Genomic DNA, 22,447 nt, shown 5'->3' with positions numbered 1-22,447 from the left:
CTATGGCTACATTACATAGGACTGATACATAGACTGTACCACTCTACTGCATATAAGGGTTAAATAAGATAAGAAAGGTATGTATGCAGAATTTTAAATGTATATTGGAAAATGGTGTGATTTTCTATTATATAAACAAACAAAATGGAATACCCCTTTAAGGAGCAGGTTATTTTAGTGTTGCATTTCCACTTTGCCTTGACTTCTTCTTTACATAAAGTTTGTATCAAGATCTTGCCATGCTGGTTTTCAGAAGCATTCATTAATATGCTACTGGTTCTTACTTTGGGTACGTTTTATACAGTGGGTTATCAAACATCCCATTAGTTTAGTCATTTAGCATGTAACTGTATTTCGGACAGCCCCTTCAAACTCTTTTGACACATTGAAACTAATACATTTGCTATATTGAATGATTGATTTTTTTTTTTTGATTTTTTTTTTTTTATGCAGTTGCTTACACTGTCAAATTATCGAAAGAAAATGTCAACTTTACTTTGGCTTGAGGATATCCACAATGAGATAGAAATAAAAGATTTAAGCCTTAGTGGCGTTTGCTTACAGAAACGTGGTGGATATTTAGTATTGGAAGTGCCTGGTATTTTAGAAGGAAGACCCTCCCTATTTCCTGGTAAGTGATAGTACACACATGCAGTGAAAGGCTGTAATGTTACCTGAAGGGTGAGACATGATATGCTCAGGACTATGTTTTGTGGGTACTTTACTGCATAATCTAGATATAGCCTCAATAGAACATAAGATCACAGGCAACTCTCCACCTGGTCAAACTTCCTGGTGGTTGCAAGTTTGTCCACGAGTTTTTTTCCCCACAAAAAAAATGTAAGGTCTCGACATGGTCAATTCTGTCACAACTTAAAGGCATCCAAAGGTCACTGTGTATGCCCAGCCTAATGGATGATTTTGGTGGATACTATTTCTTCTTTCTATACTCTCCTTTGTGCTGCGCTGAATCGCGCAGGACAAAGGCATTTTCTGGAGTTCCGGTAACGAACCAGGCTCCCATAGGGCTGCCAGGCAGAGGTTTCCGCCCAGCAGTGAGCCCAGTAACTTCACCGGCACTAATGGGCGTGCTTTAGTGCTGCCCTAGCCTGTAAAATGGCTAGGGCAGCGCTAAAGCCGGCCCATCAGAGCTGTTGATGTCACCGAACACACTGCTGGGTGGAAGCTTCCGCCTGGTCAGTGTATTATAAATAAAAAAGGGCTTGCCCTGCACTGCTTGGGTGAAATTATGGGTATTTCCGGGTTCAGCTCTGAACCCGGACAACCCCTTTAAAAGCCAGCACATTATGTCCAGACTGGTGCAGATTAGTCCAGAGCCTGTCTTGGTGACACATGCAGATCTCCACTTGCCTATAAAGCATATCTATGCTAAAGAAAATGCTATGCAGAGCCTAGGGAAGATGGCTCCCCCCATGATGAAGAAAATAAAATTAATGTACAGTTGGATTATCAAAACAATAGGAAAAATTTCAGTATACAGTTTTATTGAGTAAAGAAAACATGGTGGCTTCATTCCCATTTAACCCCTTGCTGACAAAGCAATTTTCAGTTTTTGCATTTTCGTTTTTTACTCCCTGTCTTCTTGGAACTATAGCTTTTTTACTTTACTTTCATTCTCTAGGTCAGGACAATTATGGCAAAATCACATATATGTATAGTTTTTCTTGCATTTTAATACTGGGGAAAAAACTTTGAAAAAAATTATTTTTTCTTTTCATTGCCATATTCTAACCCCCATAACTTAACTCATAGTTATGTATCTGGAGCTGTTTTGAGGGCTAATTTTTTGCAGAGCTATGTGCCATGGATAAATATTTTTAGATCTTAAAGGGAACGTGTCGCCTCCAACAAACATCCCAAGCCGGCAGCAGTACCTGAGAGTAGCCAGCAGCATGTTTGTAACGATCCTTTTCTTCCTGCAGGCAGATGAAGCAGAAGCTGTAAAAAATTTCTTTAATTCCCTGCCGGCGCTCTTCTTTAGTCATGCTTGAAGTCAAGCGGGCAGCGGCCTCTTTGCTTTAAGTCACAGTAACCGCGCCCCCTACCCTGCCCCTTCGCTGTGACTGACAGCGCTTATGCACGACAGTTCGGCTGGCTTTGCCGAACTGCCAGCTGTCAGTCACAGCGAAGGGGCAGGGTAGGGGGCGCGGTTACTGTGACTTAAAGCAAAGAGGCCGCTGCCCGCTTGACTTCAAGCATGACTAAAGAAGAGCGCCGGCAGGGAATTAAAGAAAGTTTTTACAGCTTCTGCTTCATCTGCCTGCAGGAAGAAAAGGATCGTTACAAACATGCTGCTGGCTACTCTCAGGTACTGCTGCCGGCTTGGATGTTTGTTGGAGGTAACAGGTTTCCTTTAAAGGGAACCTGTCATCAACTTTATGGTGTCCATACTAACGGCAGAATAAAGTAGAGACAGGTGAGTTGATTTCAGCGATTTCATTTATAAGTTAAAACGAAGTGGTTGCCGAGAACCAACATCACAATCATTGCAGACTGGGCCTGGAAAAGAGTCCCGGCCACCTGAGAAGAGTCATGGTTATTCCTGAATTCCAGCCCTCCATACCCACCTGCTGATGACTGACAGTCTTCTACCTAGTTTTCTCCCTTTCTCTCTAGGAGAGAACTGCCAATCATCAGCAGATGGGGGAGAGAGCAGGAGATTATGGATAACCAGGACTCTTCTCAGGTAGATTTGACTCTTTTCCAGGCCTGGGCTGCAATGATTATGATGCTGGTTCTCAGCAACCACTTACTTTTAGCTCATGAGTGACACACCGCTGAAATCAGCATTTCTGTCATTATTTTAGGCTGCCCTCGGTGAGGTCAGCATAAAGTTGATGACCGGTTCCCTTTAAGGCCTCTTTCCCACGAGCGTGACGGATTGGCTCCGGATACGTTCAGGGTGCGTTCAGTAAACCTAGCACCATTTTGCAAGCAAGTTCAGTCAGTTTTGTCTGCGATTGCGTTCAGTTTTTTTCCGCGTGGGTGCAATGCGTTTTGATGCGTTTTTCACGCGCGTGATAAAAAACTGAAGGTTTACAAACAACATCTCTTAGCAACCATCAGTGAAAAACGCATTGCATCCGCACTTGCTTGAAGTGAAGCAACCATTCACTTCCATGGGGCCAGAGCTGCGTGAAAAAGGCAGAATATAGAACATGCTGTGTTTTTCACGCAACGCAGAATATAGAACGCAGAACTGATGCGTGAAAAAAAACGCTCACGTACACAGACCCATTGAAATGAATGGGTCAGGATTCAGTGCTGGTGCTATGCGTTCACGTCACGCATCGCACCCGCACAGAAAACTCGCTAGTGTGAAAGGGGCCTAATAGTAGGGGTGTTTTCGCACCTGCTGATGCCCATAATGTGTATTTTTATATTCATTTTGGGGAAAGGGAAGTTAATTTGAAGAAATAAAATATATATATATATATATATATATATATATATATATATATACACTCACCTAAAGAATTATTAGGAACACCTGTTCTATTTCTCATTAATGCAATTATCTAGTCAACCAATCACATGGCAGTTGCTTCAATGCATTTAGGGGAGTGGTCCTGGTCAAGACAATCTCCTGAACTCCAAACTGAATGTCAGAATGGGAAAGAAAGGTGATTTAAGCAATTTTGAGCGTGGCATGGTTGTTGGTGCCAGACGGGCCGGTCTGAGTATTTCACAATCTGCTCAGTTACTGGGATTTTCACGCACAACCATTTCTAGGGTTTACAAAGAATGGTGTGAAAAGGGAAAAACATCCAGTATGCGGCAGTCCTGTGGGCAAAAATGCCTTGTGGATGCTAGAGGTCAGAGGAGAATGGGCCGACTGATTCAAGCTGATAGAAGAGCAACGTTGACTGAAATAACCACTCGTTACAACCGAGGTATACAGCAAAGCATTTGTGAAGCCACAACACGCACAACCTTGAGGCGGATGGGCTACAACAGCAGAAGACCCCACCGGGTACCACTCATCTCCACTACAAATAGGAAAAAGAGGCTACAATTTGCACGAGCTCACCAAAATTGGACTGTTGAAGCCTGGAAAAATGTTGCCTGGTCTGATGAGTCTCGATTTCTGTTGAGACATTCAAATGGTAGAGTCCGAATTTGGCGTAAACAGAATGAGAACATGTATCCATCCTCTGATGGCTACTTCCAGCAGGATAATGCACCATGTCACAAATCTCGAATCATTTCAAATTGGTTTCTTGAACATGACAATGAGTTCACTGTACTAAAATGGCCCCCACAGTCACCAGATCTCAACCCAATAGAGCATCTTTGGGATGTGGTGGAACGGGAGCTTCGTGCCCTGGATGTGCATCCCTCAAATCTCCATCAACTGCAAGATGCTATCCTATCAATATGGGCCAACATTTCTAAAGAATGCTATCAGCATCTTGTTGAATCAATGCCACGTAGAATTAAGGCAGCTCTGAAGGCAAAAGGGGGTCCAACACCGTATTAGTATGGTGTTCCTAATAATTCCCAAGTATGGTAAAAGGTGCTTACCCACTTATAAAAAGTAAAAAATCGGACTGCACTCCAAGCGTTTCTTCAAAGAAGTTTGTGTTTAATCACCCATATGGTGGCAAAAGCGACGTTTCGGCTCAAGCATGAGCCTTTTTCAAGTATATATATTATATAAACATTTTTTAAAAACTTTATTTATTTATTTGTATGCTTCCCATAAGGAACTATAACAAGCACTCATCATACTGCTATTCTCATAGAATCCTATGCATTAGCTACAGGCAGGGGCTCCATAGGAAGTAATGTGTGGCAGCCTCTTGTCACTAAGGAGGACAGAGGCTTTCGCACACTTCATCCTAATCCCCCGATGTTTGCCATGAGGAGCCAGAGCACACCCAGAAGCGCACGCTGTAGTTTTTAGTTTTTTTGCGCCTCCAGATGCCGTGGTATCTTTTGACCATGGCATCTGAGCAGTTAAAAGTCCACAATTGACATTACTGCCGGTCGCAGACATTAGGTCTAAGTGTCTGTGTGTGAAACAGCAGGCACCCGGTTGCATCTTTACCCTTCCCGAAATGTGACGTACTAGTACGTCGCATGTCGGATCTTTTAATCTGTTGCTTGCTGCAAATCAGTAATTTGTGTTTTCATACTCTCCCCCTGTTCTCCCGCTGTGCACCCAGAAACCAGCCACGGAATACATTGAGACGACTCATGAGCATGCACATATGATGGAGAGGACTACAGGAGAAGTGCACAGAATGTATACCATGGCCGATATTTGCGGTTGTGCAGTGGGGGAACAGGGGTGAAATTAGTCCTGGTCAGTGGGAGCAGTACTATTCATGTAGTACTGTAATTAGTAGGGCTCACAAAGGTTCCCCATAGCCATATATTGGTTCACCTATGTAGTTCTCCAACTGTCTTATTTTTCGCAGGTGACAAGGTCCTGTTGAAGTACCAGTTGTATAGCACTACAGCGGTAGAATTTGTTGGCACTGTTGCAGAAGTAAGTTTCATTATAGTACGAGCTCTTTCAAGTCTTTCCTTTTCATTGTTGTGCATTATTTATGGTAATGAAGAGAGTCCTGGGCTGTATGATGGTACATGCCATTAGGATCACCTAGGTCATATAAATAATGCAAGCACTTGGAGCAGTGATGCTGACACTCCTGGAATGACTTGTGCATTACTTCAGATTATAATGCTTTTTATTCATAGTCCTGTTGCCTTTGGATAGAAAGTGCCTGTGCTATAAAATGGAGAAGCTACAGATTTTACAATTGATCTATAGCGTGTTCCATAATACCCACTCAAGGCATAATGGCTGCTGTGGATGTGTTTTCTGCTTGTTTGCCTCCCATTATGTCTCCATAATGTTTTGCAAATTACAGTCAGGCTGTTGAATAGGTACTTGTGCTGTACCAGCTGCTCACTTTGAACATGCTCAGAATGGCAGCCTGTTCAGTGATGAATAAAACATGCTATATGTTGGCTGTGCATGGCATCAAGCAGAGGCATAATGCGTGATTTGTTAAAGAAATCTTTTGTGTTCGCTTTTCTAGATATACGTTGAGGAAGTGGCACTGCGGGTTCATTCAAATTTGGAGCAGTCCTACAACTATGAGCCGATGGAAGTAGAATTCACCATAAACAGGTCTGGAGTGGATACGGTTTTACTGTGTTGTAGGTTTCAATAGCCTCTATTTGCTCAGCTCCTTCCTTTATTACCTCTTTGTGTTCACATGCTTATATCGACACTCATATATTTTTTTTCACTCTCAAATTCATGGTAATTTGGTACAGAGCCAACTAAGAGAAATGGGGGCACCTGAGGTCAGTTGTTTTCCAGTGAAAGTAAGGCAGCAGCTTCCCTCAAGATCTGTGATGCTCTGCTTACTCATTACTAGTGGAAACAGGCAAAGGGCCAGATTTATCATTAGCTTAGGTCAGAATAATGGAGTGAAAAAGTCCCAAAAAAGTCCCAAACGCTAAAACTGCGCACAAATTTGCGACTTTTTTCTGCTCTGCACTATGGTCGCCAGTTTTCTGAAAGTGGGCGTGTTTTCTTATGTAAATGAATCTCTAGACAGATTTACTATTGGGACTATTTAAAAAAGTCGCAAAAAAGTCGCAAAAAAGTCCCAATTTCACTCCAGTGAGGACCATGCTTATCTTATGAGACTTTTTAATAGAACATGCGACTTTTTCATAAAAACGTGCGACTTTTTCGTAAAGATGTGCGACTTTTGTAAAGCTGCTTACTGACGGATAAACTGCTACCGTCAAACCACATTTATTACAGTCTTAAAGGGCCGATCATAAATCTGACTTGGCTAAAACTGACTTTAGCCATATGTGAAAGTGGAGTGAGCGGTCAGAGTAATGATAAATCTGGCCCAAAGTGCTTGAGGCAGTCAAGCTATGGAGGGTTTTTTCTGTAAAAGCCTATGTACACAACTTTGCAAACGTATTAAAGAGGTCCAAAAACGGCACCATGCCTGTCCATGGGTGGTTTGTTGTGTTGCAGTTCCATGCCATTCACTTTAGTGGGGGCTGAGATGCAATGCCAGACACAACCCATGGATGAGAGCAGCATGGGAATATACTTTTCCCACTTGCCGCTCCTGGTCCCCACACCACCGCTGCTGCTTCTCCCTGTACACGGATAAAAACATCCGGTGTCGGGGGGGAGCAGCCAATGGCAGGCGGGGATGGGAACGAGCCTCCCTAGCGTCACCCGCGATGCAAAGGAGGCTAGTCTCCGCCTGCCATTGGCTGCTCCCCTCCAACACCGGATGTTTTCATCCATGTACAGGGAGAAGAAGCAGCGGCGGTGCGGGGAGCGGGGTAAGTAGATTCCCACGGAAGGGGCCCGACACATGAGAGGGCTGCTGTAGATACTGGAAAACCCCTATAACAACTCCATTTAAATTGGGACACGTGAATTCTACCATTAAAGGAGTATTCAGTTTTTTCCAAAGGATAGGGAATAACTATTAGATTGGTGGGGATCCTACCACTGGAACACCCATCAATCACAAGAACGGGGGCCCTGTACCCCCTGAAATGAGTGGAGCAGCCAGTTAGGCATGCTTGCAGCCGCTCCATTCATCTCTATGGGAATTCCAGAGATAGCTGAGCACTTCGCTATCTCCCGAACTCCCATAGAAATTAATGGAGCGGCCACGCGCATGTGTGACAATCCCCTCCTTTCAGGGGGGCTGCAGCGGATTCGGAGCCAGTGTTTTTGTGATTGGTGGGGGTCTCAGCGGTAGGATCCCCACCATACTAATAGTTATCCACTATCCTGTGGACAGGGGATAACTTCTAACAACCAGAATACCCCTTTAAGAACAACTCCTCCAGCGAGCTTCTCCAAGATAAAAAATCATCATAATTCTGTATGTTGTATACATTATCCTATTCTGGTTCATTGCCACACATGGATACATGTGTTGATGAAATGCGGTGGTCACCTTGTTAGGTCAGGTCCAGTATATCCATTTGACAACAGAATGACACATACAATACAGAGATGGTGGTCATCTTGCTGACATGGGCTGTTACTATGCAATAGACTAAAGCCTTTGTGTGTGTCTTTTTTAAGATATGTATATGAACAAGAAAAAAAATATCTGTAACACTAGTTGTATAGGGAAGGGGAGGATTATGAAGTATTTAAAAAAATCTTGGAGTTTTTTATTAAATGTACTGACGCATTAACGGGACACATCATGTGAAATATAGTGATTATATTAAAGCAGTTGTCCAGGCTTTTACTATTGATGATCTATCCTCAGGATAGGTCATCAATATCAGATCATCGGGGGTCCGACACCCAGCACCCCTGCCAATCAGCTGTATGAGGAGTCGGCGTGCACAGTGTGCATGTGCTGCCTCCCATCTCTTTTCCTGTCCGCTGCTGTATGTCTATGGAACAGCAGCAGCAGACAGGGAGAGAGAATGGAGATGGCACGTGCACACTGAACACGCCGTCTCCGCATACAGCGCATCGCCGGGGGTGCCGGACCCCCACTGATTTGATATTGATGACCTATCCTGAGGATAGGTTATCAATGGAAAAAGCCCAGACAACTGCTTTAATGCCATGTTATAACCTCCACCTGAGTAAACACAAGATATTAGTCAGATGTCTAGCTACTGTAGATTTTAAGCCTATGCCGACAGTTAACATTTTTTTTATTTATAGAACCACTAGCAGAAGGTGCCAGTTTGCTGTAGAACAAGCGGAACATCTTGGACAAGCTGGTTAGTAATTAACAGAAGAGAGAAAATGTTGTCATGGAACTTTCTGGCTGCATCTAAAAATGCTTCAGTTCTCTTTGACTATAGGATTTGTACTCTTAGGGTACATTCACACGACCATGCCGTGTTTTGCTGTCCGCAAAACACTGATACCGGCCGTGTGCATTCTGCATTTTGCGAAATGCACCGGGCCGGCGCTATATAGAAAATGCCTATTCTTGTCCGCAATTGTGGACAAGAATAGGACATGCTCTATATTTTTTGCGGAGCCGCGGAATGGAACACCGGGTGCTGTCCGCATCTTTTGCAGCCCCTTTGAAATGAAAATAGGTCCACACCCGTTCAGCAAAATTGCGGAATGGATTCAGACCCATTCATATGGTCGTGTGAATGAACCCTTAAGGCTAGAGTGACAAGACAACTACCAGTCATCTGCTTGTTGCCTTAAAGTCACTGTTGCGCCACATCTTCAGTGTTCTCATGTGGGGAAAATATGAGCGTATAGTCTCAACTGCCCTCTGCCTGTCCGTGGTGCTTGTCTCCTGAGGTTACTTCTCTGGTTTGACAAAGGTTCATAGCAAGCCGAAACAAGTCACAATTGTTGTCGCCTATGCCACTACTATAATTCACTAGAGATTCTGCCAATTGACATGCAAGTGGTGGTCTTTCTTGGATTGCTAAAAACCACCACAGATTTTCTGACATGGTCAGGTGTGCTGTTTTACCTGCCACAAATTTACAGACCTAAACAAGAAATACAAAAGTTTGCATTGCAACTGTGACACAATTTTTTGAGGATGAATTTTAGCCTAACCTTTACTTCTAAGGGTATTTTCACACTTGCGTTGTTGGATTCTGGCAGGCAGTTCCGTCGCCGGATCCGGCAATCTGTATGCAAACGGATCCGGTATTTCTCGCACATTCCATTGGGGGACACAGACCATGGGTATAGCCTAGGTCATTACTAGGAGGAGACACTATGCAAATAGAAAAAGAAAGCTCCTCCTCCCTGGGCTATACCCCCATGTTCCACCGGGAGGACCCCAGTTCTTGCTTAGTTTCGGATAAGGAGGATGACATTCTCTCTACTCCCGTTTTATTTTTTTCTGCAGGGACGCAGGGTCGCAATTTTGCTTCCCTGGTCTCTTGGTGGAGCAAGCGCCGGGGTCGAATTGACGTCCCCGGCTACCTCCCACCCTCCCCCAGAAGTTAAGTGGAACCGGGCTCGATCTGCAGCTCCGGCGGCCTACCAGATTCGGGGTCACCTTCCTGCCCTCCTTTAGATCACTGCCACTCCTTGTGCCAGCTGACTGAGAGGTGACTTCCGCTGGTATGGATTTGAGGGCGAAGACTACAGGACGCAGATAAGTACACTGCCTCTCCTGTCTCCCGGTGTGACGCTAGGGCCGCTTGGTGGGGGGTGTGAAGGGGGAGAGGATACCTGTCTGGGGCATCGCTACATAAGCGGCAACTTCCCGGCTTCCCTCGGCGGTGTCTAGGGGGCGGACCCTCCTACCCTTCTGGCAGCCGATCTTATTTTCATATTTCCTGCGCGCGCGCGGGTTTCGCGCCTCCTGGCGCGATTTGTGGGCTGCGCTCTGTCTTCTGCTACTTCCAGCTCAGCGCTCTAGGCTGCTCCCGGCTCCACTCTGTCCCGGTTGCGTGCTGCAGGAACGGTAGGAGACCCTCGCTCCTTCCATTGCAGGATTACCGCCATCATGCCAAAACCTGGGGCCTCACAAAAATCCTTGGGGACTCACAAAAATCCAAGTCGGCCCCTCTGGCCCCACTGGGGCTATGTAAAGTTTGCGGCTTGCCACTTTCGGTCTCTGGGTCCTGTGACTCTTGCCTTGCCTCTGGACAGGATCATCCTCTCCTCCCCCAGTCCTCCCCCCGTCCTGTCGGAGCCCGCAGAACCCGCTTGGGCCTCTGCCATTTCTATGGCGGCTGCTGACTTAGCCCAAGTCTCTCGGGCCTCCATGGCCTTCATGGAACGCATGGCGTCTACGGATCCTGCGGCTACCACCATACCGCTTCCCAGTGGTTCCCACAGAGGACGCTCAACCACTAAGAGGCAGCGTACACAGCAGCATCCTTTATCGGATGATTCTGCTTCCCCTCCTCGCCTAGAGGCCTGGTCAGACACTACCCCTCCTCGCAGAGGTCATAGATTGGAAGGGGAGAGATCCAGTTCTGGCGAGGACACAGAGCTGGAGCCCTCGCCCAAGCTGTCCACTATGGTGGCAGACTTAGTGGCGGCGGTCCGGGATACTTTCGATATCCAGGGGGAATCTCCTTCCGTTGGTAGCCAGGAATTCCCTCTTTTCCACTCGAGGAAACCTCAAACGGTTGTATTCCCCATACATGGCTAATTCAACAAGGTCCTCTCTAAGGCCTGGGACCACCCGCATCATCGTTTTTCTGCTACGAAACATATGGATACTCTTTATCCATTTCCTGCAGAAAATGTGCAGCAGTGGTCTTCGCCTCCTAAGGTTTACCCGCCTGTGGCCAGATTAGCTAAGAATACGACCATTCCTGTCTTTGACGGTTCGTCTCTACGGGATGCAGTGGACAGGCGTTTGGATTCTCTGTCCAAAGCCATCTTCACTCTGGCAGGCACTGGCCTGCGGCCCGCTTTCGCCTCGGCCTAGGTATCCAGAGCGCTTTCCGTATGGTTGCAGTGCCACCATCAGGACCTGGCGGAGCAGGATGCCTCTGCGGACACCTTGAATTTTGTCCTCCAGATTTCGCAGGCGACGAAGTTTCTCTGCGAAGCTTCCTTTGATGTTAGCATTCTCTTCTCAGCGTAGAGAAGTCTGGTTGAAGGTTTAGGACGCTGACGCTTCCTCTAAGCGTTCCCTCACTAGCCTCCCCTTTTCGGGTTCCAGGCTTTTTGGTGCTAAGCTGGACGAGATCATCTCGGACGCGACGGGGGGGCAAGAGTACCAAACTGCCCCAATGTAGATCCAAGAGCACCTTTGGAGGTCGGTCCTCCGGTTCTAGGAACCAGTCCTTTCGTCGCTTCTCCTCTTCCAGATCCGCGGCGGCCCCCTTCCCGGGTGGCTCTCAGGACTCCCATAAGAAACCTGCCTTTAAGCCCCAGCCTTCCTGGCACCCGCGGCCACAGTCAGCCCACCCTACTGCTCCCAAGCAGTCTTCCGCCTGAAGGAGCGCCCCCACCTCTTACGGTGGGGGGCCGATTGCTCTCCTTTCAACAGGTTTGGAGAGATCATATCCAGGACGCCTGGGCCCTGGAAATTGTAACTGGATAAAAGTTGAGAAAGAGACGCGGCACTCACCGGACTTCTGAATGCTGGTGACTGTTTATTACAGGTGCGACATCATGCGCAGGCAGGGGGGGCGGGATGGCCACAGTGTGCGTCGGCGGCGACGGCCGTTTCGCACACTGTGGCCATCCCGCCCCCCCTGCCTGCGCATGATGTCGCACCTGTAATAAACAGTCACCAGCATTCAGAAGTCCGGTGAGTGCCGCGTCTCTTTCTCAACTTTTATCCAGTTACCACTTTATCACGCTGAGCACCACCTCCAGCTGGGTCCCACATCACGGCTGCCTCCCCTGGATTTGACACGGACGCACGAAGGTATAGGTGTTTTGCAAGTAGTGCCGCTGCATTTTCCTTTCCCTGTCTCCCTGCTCCCCTGGAAATTGTAACATCTGGTTACAAAATAGAATTCGCTTCCAGGCCTCCGGAGCGTTTCTTCTCTTCTCGGGTTCCGGCGGATCCGGTCCGGGCTTCGGCTCTTTTGCAGGCGGTCTCTTCCCTTTTGGACAGGGGAGTGATTATCCCAGTCCCCTTGGAGGAGCAAGGCGCAGGTTTCTACTCCAACCAATTAGTGGTGCCAAAGAATGAGGGATCGGTGCGTCCTGTTTTAGATCTGAAGTTGTTAAACAGGTCTCTGCGGGTCCGGAGGTTCCGGATGGAGTCCCTCCGATCCGTTATTACTTCTCTTCTTCCAGGGGAAATCCTCGCGTCGGTGGACATACAAGATGCCTATTTGCATGTCCCTATAGCAGAATCTCACCACAGGTTTCTGCGCTTCGCTGTCGGCGGGCAGCATTACCAGTTTGTCGCCCTGCCCTTTGGGCTGGCTACGGCCCCTCGGGTATTCACGAAGATCTTGGCGCCGCTCTTGGCGCTCCTCTGTACCAGGGGCATATCTCTGTTGCCCTACCTGGACGACATACTGATTAAAGGCTTCCTCCCTTCCCCTGGCTAGGGACAGCGTCCGGATCACTGTTCAGACTATGGAGCAGTTCGGCTGGCTGATCAATGTCCAGATCTATTCTCCCCTCACAGAGGTTGACCTTCCTAGGGATGGTTCTGGACACCACGGCAGCTCGGATATTCCTGCCAATTTCCAAGTCCTCTCGAATTCAGGAGTCGGTATCTCTCCTACTACGCTCTCGACGACTCTCCATCCAGGAGTGCATGAGGGTTTTTGGGGGCTGATGGTGGCCTCCATCGAGGCCGTCCCCTTTGCCCAGTTTCTCACACGGCCTCTACAGCGGGCGATTCTGTCCTTTTGGGACAGGACGTCGCACGGTCTGGCTTCTCGAGTCTGTCTGCCTCCTCGGGTTCGGGCGGACCTCTTGTCGTGGCTTTCCCCCCAAAACTTGATTTCAGGGAGGTCCTTTCTTCCGATTTCCTGGACAGTCGTCACCACAGACGCCAGCCTCCTAGGTTGGGGTGGTGTTCTACAGCATCGGACGGTGCAGGGGCTTTGGTCGGCGGCGGAGGCCCGCCTTCCGATCAACGGGCTGGAGCTCAGAGCAATTTTCCTCTCCCTTTCTCACTGGACTCATCTCCTGGCAGGTCTCCCGGTAAGGGTCCAGTCGGACAATGCCACTGCCGTGGCTTACGTCAACCTCCAGGGCGGGACCCGCAGCCGGACGGTGATGCAGGAGGCGGAGAGGATCCTCCAGTGGGCGGAGACTCATGTTCCAGTACTGTTGGCAGTGTACATCCCGGGGATCGACAATTGGAAGGCGGACTTTCTCAGCCGCAACATGGTGGATCCAGGAGAGTGGTCCTTAAATCCGGAAGTTTTCGAGGACATCTGTGGGGCCGCCCGGATGTCGACCTGATGGCGTCCAGGCTCAACAACATGGTTCCCACGTTTCTGGCCCGTGCTCTCGACCCGGAGGCGTACGGGGTGGACGCGCTGGTGTCTCCGTGGCAAGGCTTCCCTCGCCTTTATGTCTTTCCACCTCTGCCTCTACTACCGAAGGTCCTTCGCAAGATCATGTTGGAAGGGATTCCGACTATTCTCATCGCCCCCGATTGGCCGCGCCGCGCCTGGTTCTCGGACGTCACTCGGATGCTGGCAGACGTGCCGTGGCCTCTTCCTCTCAGGGAGGACCTACTGTCTCAAGGGCCGCTCTTCCACCAGAATTTACGGTCACTGCGTTTAACGGCGTGGCTGTTGAGACCGCCATCCTGAAGAAGAGGGGCTTCTCGGACTCTGTGGTGAAGACCATGATCAAGGCCAGAAAACCAGTTTCATCCCGGATATACTATCGTACCTGGAAGGCCTTTCTTGCCTTTTGTGAGAAACTGGGCGTTTTTCCCCTTCGTTTCTCGGTTCCGGTGGTCCTCTCCTTTCCCCAGTCGGGTCTTGAGATGGGAATATCCTCTGAAGGGTCAGGTCTCTGCTCTGGCCATTTTCTTTCAGCGATCCCTGGCTCTGCTCGGTCCAGTGAGGACCTTCCTACAAGGGGTGGCGCATTCGGTCCCTCCGTATGTTCCTCCCCTGCCCCCCTGGGACTTGAACTTGGTTCTGTCTTCCCTCCAGGCGGCTCCCTTTGAACCTTTGAGGGAGGTTTCTTTGAATCTTCTCACCTGGAAGGTGGTCTTTTTGGTGGCGGTCACCTCGATCAGGAGGGTATCGGAGCTGGCCGCTCTTTCCTGTAGGGAGCCCTTTTTGGTCTTCCATCAGGATAAGGCAGTGCTGCGCCCGGTCCCTTCATTTTTGCCCAAGGTGGTCTCCGCCTTCCACCTTAATGAAGATATAGTCCTGCCCTCTTTTTGTCCATCTCCGGCGAACCGCAAGGAGCGCGCTCTCCATTCCCTGGACGTTGTCCGGGCACTGCGTGTGTACCTGTCGGTGACTGCCTCTTCCTGCCGTACGGATTCCCTTTTCGTGATTCTGGAAGGGCCTCGTAAAGGTCTGGCGGCTTCCAAGGTCTCTGTAGCCCGATGGATTCAGTCGGCTATTGCCACGGCTTATCGTGCCCGTGGCAGGGTTCCCCCAACCGGGGTTACCGCGCACTCCACCAGGGCGGTGTGGGCCTCCTGGGCTAGGTGTAATCGCGCCTCGGCATCTTATCTTTGTAAGGCGGCCACCTGGTCTTCCTTGCATACCTTTACAAAGTTTTACCAGTTGCACTCTTTGTCATCAGCTGATGCTGTCCTTGGGCGCAAGGTATTGCAGGCGGTGGTTCCTGTTTGACCGCTGGGCGTTTTCTCCTGGAGGTGCTGGTTTTTCCCACCCCATGGACTGCTCTAGGACGTCCCATGGTCTGTGTCCCCCAATGGAATGTGCGAGAAAAGGAGATTTTTTTTGTGAAACTCACCTGTAAAATCTTTTTCTCGTCTTTTCCATTGGGGGACACAGCTCCCTCCCATTCTTACCTGTTGTAGGAAGGGTTGGTTTAGTTCTTCGGGTCCTGAAGGTTTTCGGTCCGATGGCGGTATCCCTTTGTTCTGGTCTCTATGGCTTTGGTCTCCTTCTCCTACTGCTTTTGCACACGCTGGGGTCCTCCCGGTGGAACATGGGGGTATAGCCCAGGGAGGAGGAGCTTTCTTTTTCTATTTGTGACCCTCATAGTGTCTCCTCCTAGTAATGACCTAGGCTATACCCATGGTCTGTGTCCCCCAATGGAAAAGACGAGAAAAAGATTTTACAGGTGAGTTTCACCAAAAATCTCCTTTTATCTTTTTCACATTTTTAAAGGTCTGCGCATACGCAGACCGCAAAACCGGATCCGGCATTAATGCATTTCAACGGAAAATAATGCCGGATCCGAAAGTGTTCCGGAATTTTGGACGGAGAAAATACTGCAGCATGCTGCAGTATTTTCTCCGTCCAAAAACCGTATAGTGACTGAACTGAAGACATACTGATCGGATTGCTCTCCATTCAGAATGCATTACGATAAAACTGATCAGTTTTTTTTCCAGTATTGAGCCCCTAAGACGGAACTCAATACCGGAAAAGTTTAACGCAAGTGTGAAAGTACCCTAACTATAACCTTAGCATCTCCAGGGTTAATTCATATGCAGGGGCTGTTGCAGAAACTTCTGAGATTGAAAATCTGTTCCTTTCATCTGAATTTAGGAGTTTTGGTGGTAAGCACATGGATTTCTGCTATCCCCATTCCAACGAATGGGAAAATCCCTAAAATTTCTGCATCAAATCTGCAGTGTGTGAATTCACTCTTAGACCTCTTTCACACGGGCGTCGCGTGTGAGGGCCGGATAGGATGCGGATGCGTCGCAGGAAAATGCAAGATTTTTCCGCACGAGTGGAAAACGTTTTAATGCGTTTTGCACGCGCGTGAGATAAATCGGCATGTTTGGTACCCAGACCCAAACCCTTCTTCACAGAAGTTCGGGTTTGGGTTAGGTGTTCTGTAGATTTTATTATTTTCCCTTATAACATGGTTATGAGGGAAAATAATAGCATTCTTAATACAGAATGCTCAGTAAAATGTCCATTGAGGGGTTAAAAATAATAAACAAATTTAACTCAACCCATCCACTTGGTCGCGTAGCGGATTTCCTCTTCTTTCTTCAGGACCTGGGTAAAGGACCTTTTTGATGACTTCACTGTGCTCATCACATGGTCCATCACATGATCCATCACCATGGTGATGGATCATGTGATGTGCGCAGTGATGTCACCAAAGGTCCTTTTCCCTCAGGTCATCAAAGAAGAAGAAAGAAGAGAAGCCGGGCAGCGCGAACAAGGAAATAAGATGAGTTTAATTATTTTTTATTTATTTTTTAATCCCTCCATCCCTAATTTACTTAGCATCCTGTATTAAGAATGCTATTATTTTCCCTTATAACCATGTTATAAGGGAAAATAATAATGATCGGGTCCCCATCCCAATCGTCTCCTAGCAACCATGCGGGAAAAATCGCACCGCATCTGCACTTGCTTGCGGATGCTTGCGATTTTCACGCAGCCCCATTCACTTCTATGGGGCTTGCGTTGCGTGAAAAACGCATAATATAGAGCATGCTGCGATTTTTACGCAATGCTCAAGTGATGCGTAAAAATCGCCGCTCATCTGCACAGCCCCATAGAAATGAATGGGTCCGAATTCAGTGCGGGTGCAATGCGTTCACCTCACGCATTGCACCTGCGCGGAAATCTCGCCCGTGTGAAAGAGGCCAGAGTTTTTTGCCTGAGCCAAGAAGCCAAGGACTGTCTGAGCTCAGTGTACTTTGGGTGGATACGGCTGCTAATAATTTGCAACAATTTTTTTTTTATTTATCACATGCCATACGTTGATGTGTATTGCCATATAAAACCCTTAAAGGGTCCATTGCTTACCCTGGCACAGCCATAGAATCAATCCGCTGCACGAGTGCCATGTGTAAACAATCCACTGCATCCATATCATCCAAGATGGCGACTGTCACATGACTTACCCAAGTGACCATCTACCCAGCTACATCCTCTACTGAACAAGTAGGTACAGGGAGCAAAATCTCCTGTATCATACGGTGGTCTGCACTGCCTGCTTTCAATGTCTGTGCAGTTGGAGAAGTGGTTACCTGGGTAAATCATAGTCGCCATCATCTTGGACGCTATGGACTTGGTGGTCTGTTTACATACAGCACCTATGGGCTGCATAGGGCTTCTATGGGAGTGCTGGGGTAAGCAATATAAGCATATGTCAATGCATGGAATTTGAGAAATGTAATCCGAACACGGACCACCCCGTTTAGAAAGAAATGATGAAATACATGTTTTGTAGTTGTTCTACACAAAGCTCAGGTTGCAAATAATGACAGTTATAAAGGAAGATACAATTTATCTTGATTGCAATTGTCTCCTTAGTGCTTTTTCCAGATACTGCTGTATTACAGTCGCCGCAAGTCGGCACACCAGGGATCGACGAGCAGGACCACATGCACAGGAAAGAACAGAGAGTCACCCAGCAGGAAAATCAGGTAAGTTACACAAAGGCTCTTGTTGAGAAAGAGGCCTTTTGAGTTGGTGCACAAAGTGTAGTTAGTAGCATTGTCTGGAACAATTGGAAAAATAGTGTCACATATTCCTCTTGGTTCGTGAAGGAAAGCAATCAGCTTGTCGGAGTGAAAGGAATCTTGAATAAACAAAGGAAGGAAAAACATTGCAAAAGGAACAGACATTTAAATGGGTTTTTCAGGTTCACTGCCATCAAGATCAGGTCAATGGGGGTTTGTCTCTTGGTACGCTCTCTGGTTAGCTCTCTAATGGGACAGTGGTGCTCGTGAGAGCGCTATGACCTCTTCATTGCCTGCTTGCATATCATAGAGGACCATTCAGAGTATTTCATCTTTGTCTTATCCAAGTGATTGCAATGAAACCCTGTACCGCTGCTAATATAGACCGTATACAGGTAGCCGAACTGAGGTAAACAATAAAGGTGTAGCACAAGTATCACGACCCCTTCACATAGCTGATCAGACAGAAATCGGACTCCCATTGGCCTGATACAGATGGCCTGAGGATAGGATATTCTAAACCCCAAAACGCCTTCTATAAAATGCTTCACGGAATTCTAGTAGTTGGGATAAACTGGGAATGTCAAGAAATAGAGACTGCTTTTGGCAGGTGGCACATTTGTGCATTAAGCTATAGAGTGCTTTTCTTTTTTAGAGCCAGTTTGGGATATAAGGATGGGACTGCTCTGAATGACTAGTGTCTGCGTTGTTTTTGTGCTGGAAGTAAAGTATTCATCACAACAACGTCGGGAGTATGTGTAGTTTAGTTTCATGCTGTTTGAGGCAAAATCCTAAATGGGAAGCCAGCGAATTTGTTGTGCTTTCAGCCTTTATATGGCAGAGGACAGCTTGAAGTCCACAATGGCACAGAGATGTTCTTCTGTGAGGAAATTGTGCCATTGAATGCCCACATACACATCTTTTTGTCCCATGGTGATTTGGTTTCCCATCGTCTAACACCAGGGTTTATTATGCGCCTTTTCATATGAAGACAGAGCATGTTGTGCTGCTCTGAGCTGAGCGGTTGTTTAGCTCGAGAGCTCTCTAATTTGTGCTAATGCTCGGGAATACTTCGGAGCTCTTCAGTGACATGTAATTATAGAACAAATATGCCTCTCTGTTCTATTGCTTTCAGCAAGCCTGCATTATCTCAATTTTCCTGTACAGTCTGATGGTTTCTTCTGTGATGTTGCCAAGCGTGTAGCATTTATTTATTCTGTCCTTTCAATCTCTTTAGGGTTATATGTATTTTATTTACTAAGCTCCTCTCCAAGATAGTTCTCAAAGTTGTGCATTTAAGGCTACTTTCACATCTGCGCTTTCCCTTTCCGCTATTAAGATCCGTCATAGGATCTCAATAGCAGGGGAAAACACTTCAGTTTTGTCCCAATTCGTTGTCAATAGGGACAAAACTGAACTAAACGAAACAGAATGCACCAGAATGTATTCTGTTGGATCCCCATCGCGGACAGAATAACGCTGCAAGCAGCGATGTGGTGCGGAGCAAGACTGATCCGTCCTGACACACAATGTAAGTCATTGGAGACAGATCCGTTTTCTCTGACACAAAAGAAAACAGATTCGTCCCCAATTGACTTACAATGGTTTTACAGACGGATCCGTCTTGGCTATTTTAGAGATAATACAACTGGATCCGTTCATAACAAATGCAGATGGTTGTATTATTTTGACTAGGGATGAGTGAACTTCATATTTTGAAGTTCGGTTTGGGGTATATGCTGAATTCCGTTATGGAATCCATTTACACGGACAATAACGCATACCATAGCTCAATGCCTTTAGAGGCATTCCATTCTTCATTTCGTCATAATAAAAGTCTATGGCCTGCATAATGGGTCCGTCCAGTTTCCGTTATGCAGGAGAGGACTCCAGCATAACGGAAACCGGAAGGATCCTTTATGCAGGCCATAGATTTCTATTACGACGGAATGAATAACGAAATGCCTCTAAAGGCATTCCGTTATGCATTCCGTCATGGAATTGTGTTATGGTCCGTGGTAACGGAATCCTTATGGAATTCAGCATATACCCCAACACGAACTTCAAAATATGAAGTTTGCTCATCCGAATTATGATGGAAGCGTTTTTGATGATCCATGCTGGTGTGAAAGTAGCCTAATCTTTGTTAAGCGATCACTACACAGACCATACACCATTACACTTAAAAGGGTTTTCTGGTGGGGGACCCCCGCGGATCAGCTGTTTGAGACGACACCAGCTCTCCTGTGAGCGACAATGCCTTCTTTTTTTTAAATCATATAGTTTTTATTAAGTTTTTCAAAACAAAACAAGAGATGTTATGACATCCAAAAATGCCCCCTCACTGCCCCCCACCCCTTCCCACAAACCCTTACAAGGCAAGAGAGATCAAGTAAAAACCATAATAACAAGATCTGGTGAGTTAGCAGAGCATTATCACAAAGCACGATACATGGTTACATCGCAATAAATATCCTTATTTTTTGAGCTCTAATATACATTAATCATGTACATACATACCACATCACATGAAGTACTGTGTATACATTTCAAAAGCCCTTTGGGGTAACTATTTCACTCAAATCTCCTCATATAACCTTAGAGAACTCCCTTGTGTCCCTTTCGATAATCTCTTCCATACCTCCATTCGTCCTCATTCCCATTCCCTTACACTTGAATATTATAATGTTGAATCCATAGTGACCAGATTTTCTCAAATTTTTTAAGACAGTTTCTTTTATGGTATACATATTTTTCAAGGCGTATCAGCATATGTACTTTATTTTCTAGTTCACTCACCGAAGGTGGTTGTCTATCTAACCAGTGAAACGCTATCACCTTTCTCGCCTGATACAGCACTCGGATGATAGCCAATCTTTTCTCAGGAGTTACTTCAGACAGTTCCACACAACCCAAAATGCAGGTCACAATCGACATATCAATTCTAACTTCGAATACATTCCTTACTATCCCTTCCACTCCCCTCCAGTATCTCCTTAATCTGGGGCAGTTCCACATTAAGTGAATTAGGTCTGCATTCGCTACATCGCATCTCGGACAGCAATTATCCATTCTGTACCCTATTTTCTTCAAAAAGACCGGTGTTTTATATACGCGATGCATCAACAAGAGTTGCGACACCCTATGGGCCTCACTGCTACTTGATTAAATTCTTCTAGGACAGTGTCCCATTGCTCCTCCGTTAAATCCGGAGCATCCTTCCTCCATTTCTCATATAGCGTAAACTCCTGCTTTTTAAACTGTGCTTCCATAAGGCAAGCATAGTTCAACGAGATGACTCCTGCTGTACCTCCACTAGACTTTACCAAATCTATTACTGAGTTTTTCTGTGCAGGACCTACTACAACTACCTGTTCTTGGGCTCTCAGTGCATGTCTAAGTTGCAAAAATAGGTAAAATTGTGACTTGTGCAACTCAAATTCCTGCTGTAACTGAGTATATTCTTTAAGGATATTATTTTCAAACAGCTGTCTCATATATTTAAGCCCTTTTTCTTCCCATACTTGAACTCCCTTAACTTTATTTACTTCTTTATACATGAAATTCGGCCAGATATGAGTGAGATCAGAATATCCCTGTATGCCCATAACTTCCCTAGCTTTCCACCACGTATTATGGATGGAACGCAGTATCCCATATGTACTACCCATTTTGTGAAACGTGCCATCCTCCAGAGAAACGTGCCATCCTCCAGAAACGTGCCATCCTCCAGGGCTGTGCCCAATTCATCCGTTGACAATGCCTTCTTAAAGATCACCAGTCACAGCTGAGCTGCTCCTAAGCCACGTTGACAAACGCATGTGAAACAAGGCTTCGGCGCTCACACGAGCGCTTGTGCCTTCTCATACAGCTGATCGTCGGGATCCCTTGTATCAGATCTTCACCAATCAGATACTGATGACTTATCCAAAAGAAAGGTCATCAGTATAAAGATCTCGGAAAACCCCTTTAAAGTAGTTGCCCAGTTCATAAAACCCACTCTCACTCTGGAGTAGAGCTGAGCGATTTGGCCTAAAATTAAAATCTCTAATTTTTTTTTTGTTTTTGTTTTTGTTTTTTTTGTTTTTTTTTGTTTTTTTTTTACTTAAAGGCTAAGGACTCCTTCGGGGCATTTTTTTTTTATATTTTACAAATTTTGGGCTAAATCATTTTTTTTCAATTGGTCTTGATTAAAAACTTTCAGCGGTTTTTGTGATGCTTGCTCTAATCGATGCAAAAAAAATCCTCAATGCAGTTTCCCTGCATCGAGGATCCATTTAAATCACGTGACCACGGAGCCTCTCACTCACTGCTCCGTGGCCTCCCGTCCGCACTGCGCTGCCAGGGCCTTACGTGCACACATCGTCAGCGCGCTGGCTGACGCTGTGTGTGACGTCAGGTCCTGCCCAGTGCATGCCGAGAAGTGG

At 46.6% G+C, this 22,447-nt stretch overlaps 1 protein-coding gene across 1 annotated transcript in view; it reads left to right on the top strand.

The window, feature by feature from the left end:
• Positions 1-13,884: 13,884 nt before the first annotated feature.
• Positions 13,885-22,447, top strand: part of MOV10L1 (Mov10 like RISC complex RNA helicase 1) — a 93,417-nt gene continuing 84,854 nt past the window's right edge. The window contains exons 1-2 of the mRNA XM_040413822.1: positions 13,885-14,130; positions 17,901-17,984. Coding sequence (XP_040269756.1) covers positions 13,885-14,130; positions 17,901-17,984 — 330 coding nt within the window. The remainder of the gene's footprint in view (positions 14,131-17,900; positions 17,985-22,447) is intronic.

Source organism: Bufo bufo, chromosome 1 (genome assembly GCF_905171765.1).
Source record: "Bufo bufo chromosome 1, aBufBuf1.1, whole genome shotgun sequence".
In the NCBI taxonomy this organism is placed as follows: domain Eukaryota; kingdom Metazoa; phylum Chordata; class Amphibia; order Anura; family Bufonidae; genus Bufo; species Bufo bufo.
The sequence above is the reverse complement of the archived record's forward strand: the minus strand, read 5'-3'. Positions and strand labels throughout refer to the sequence as shown.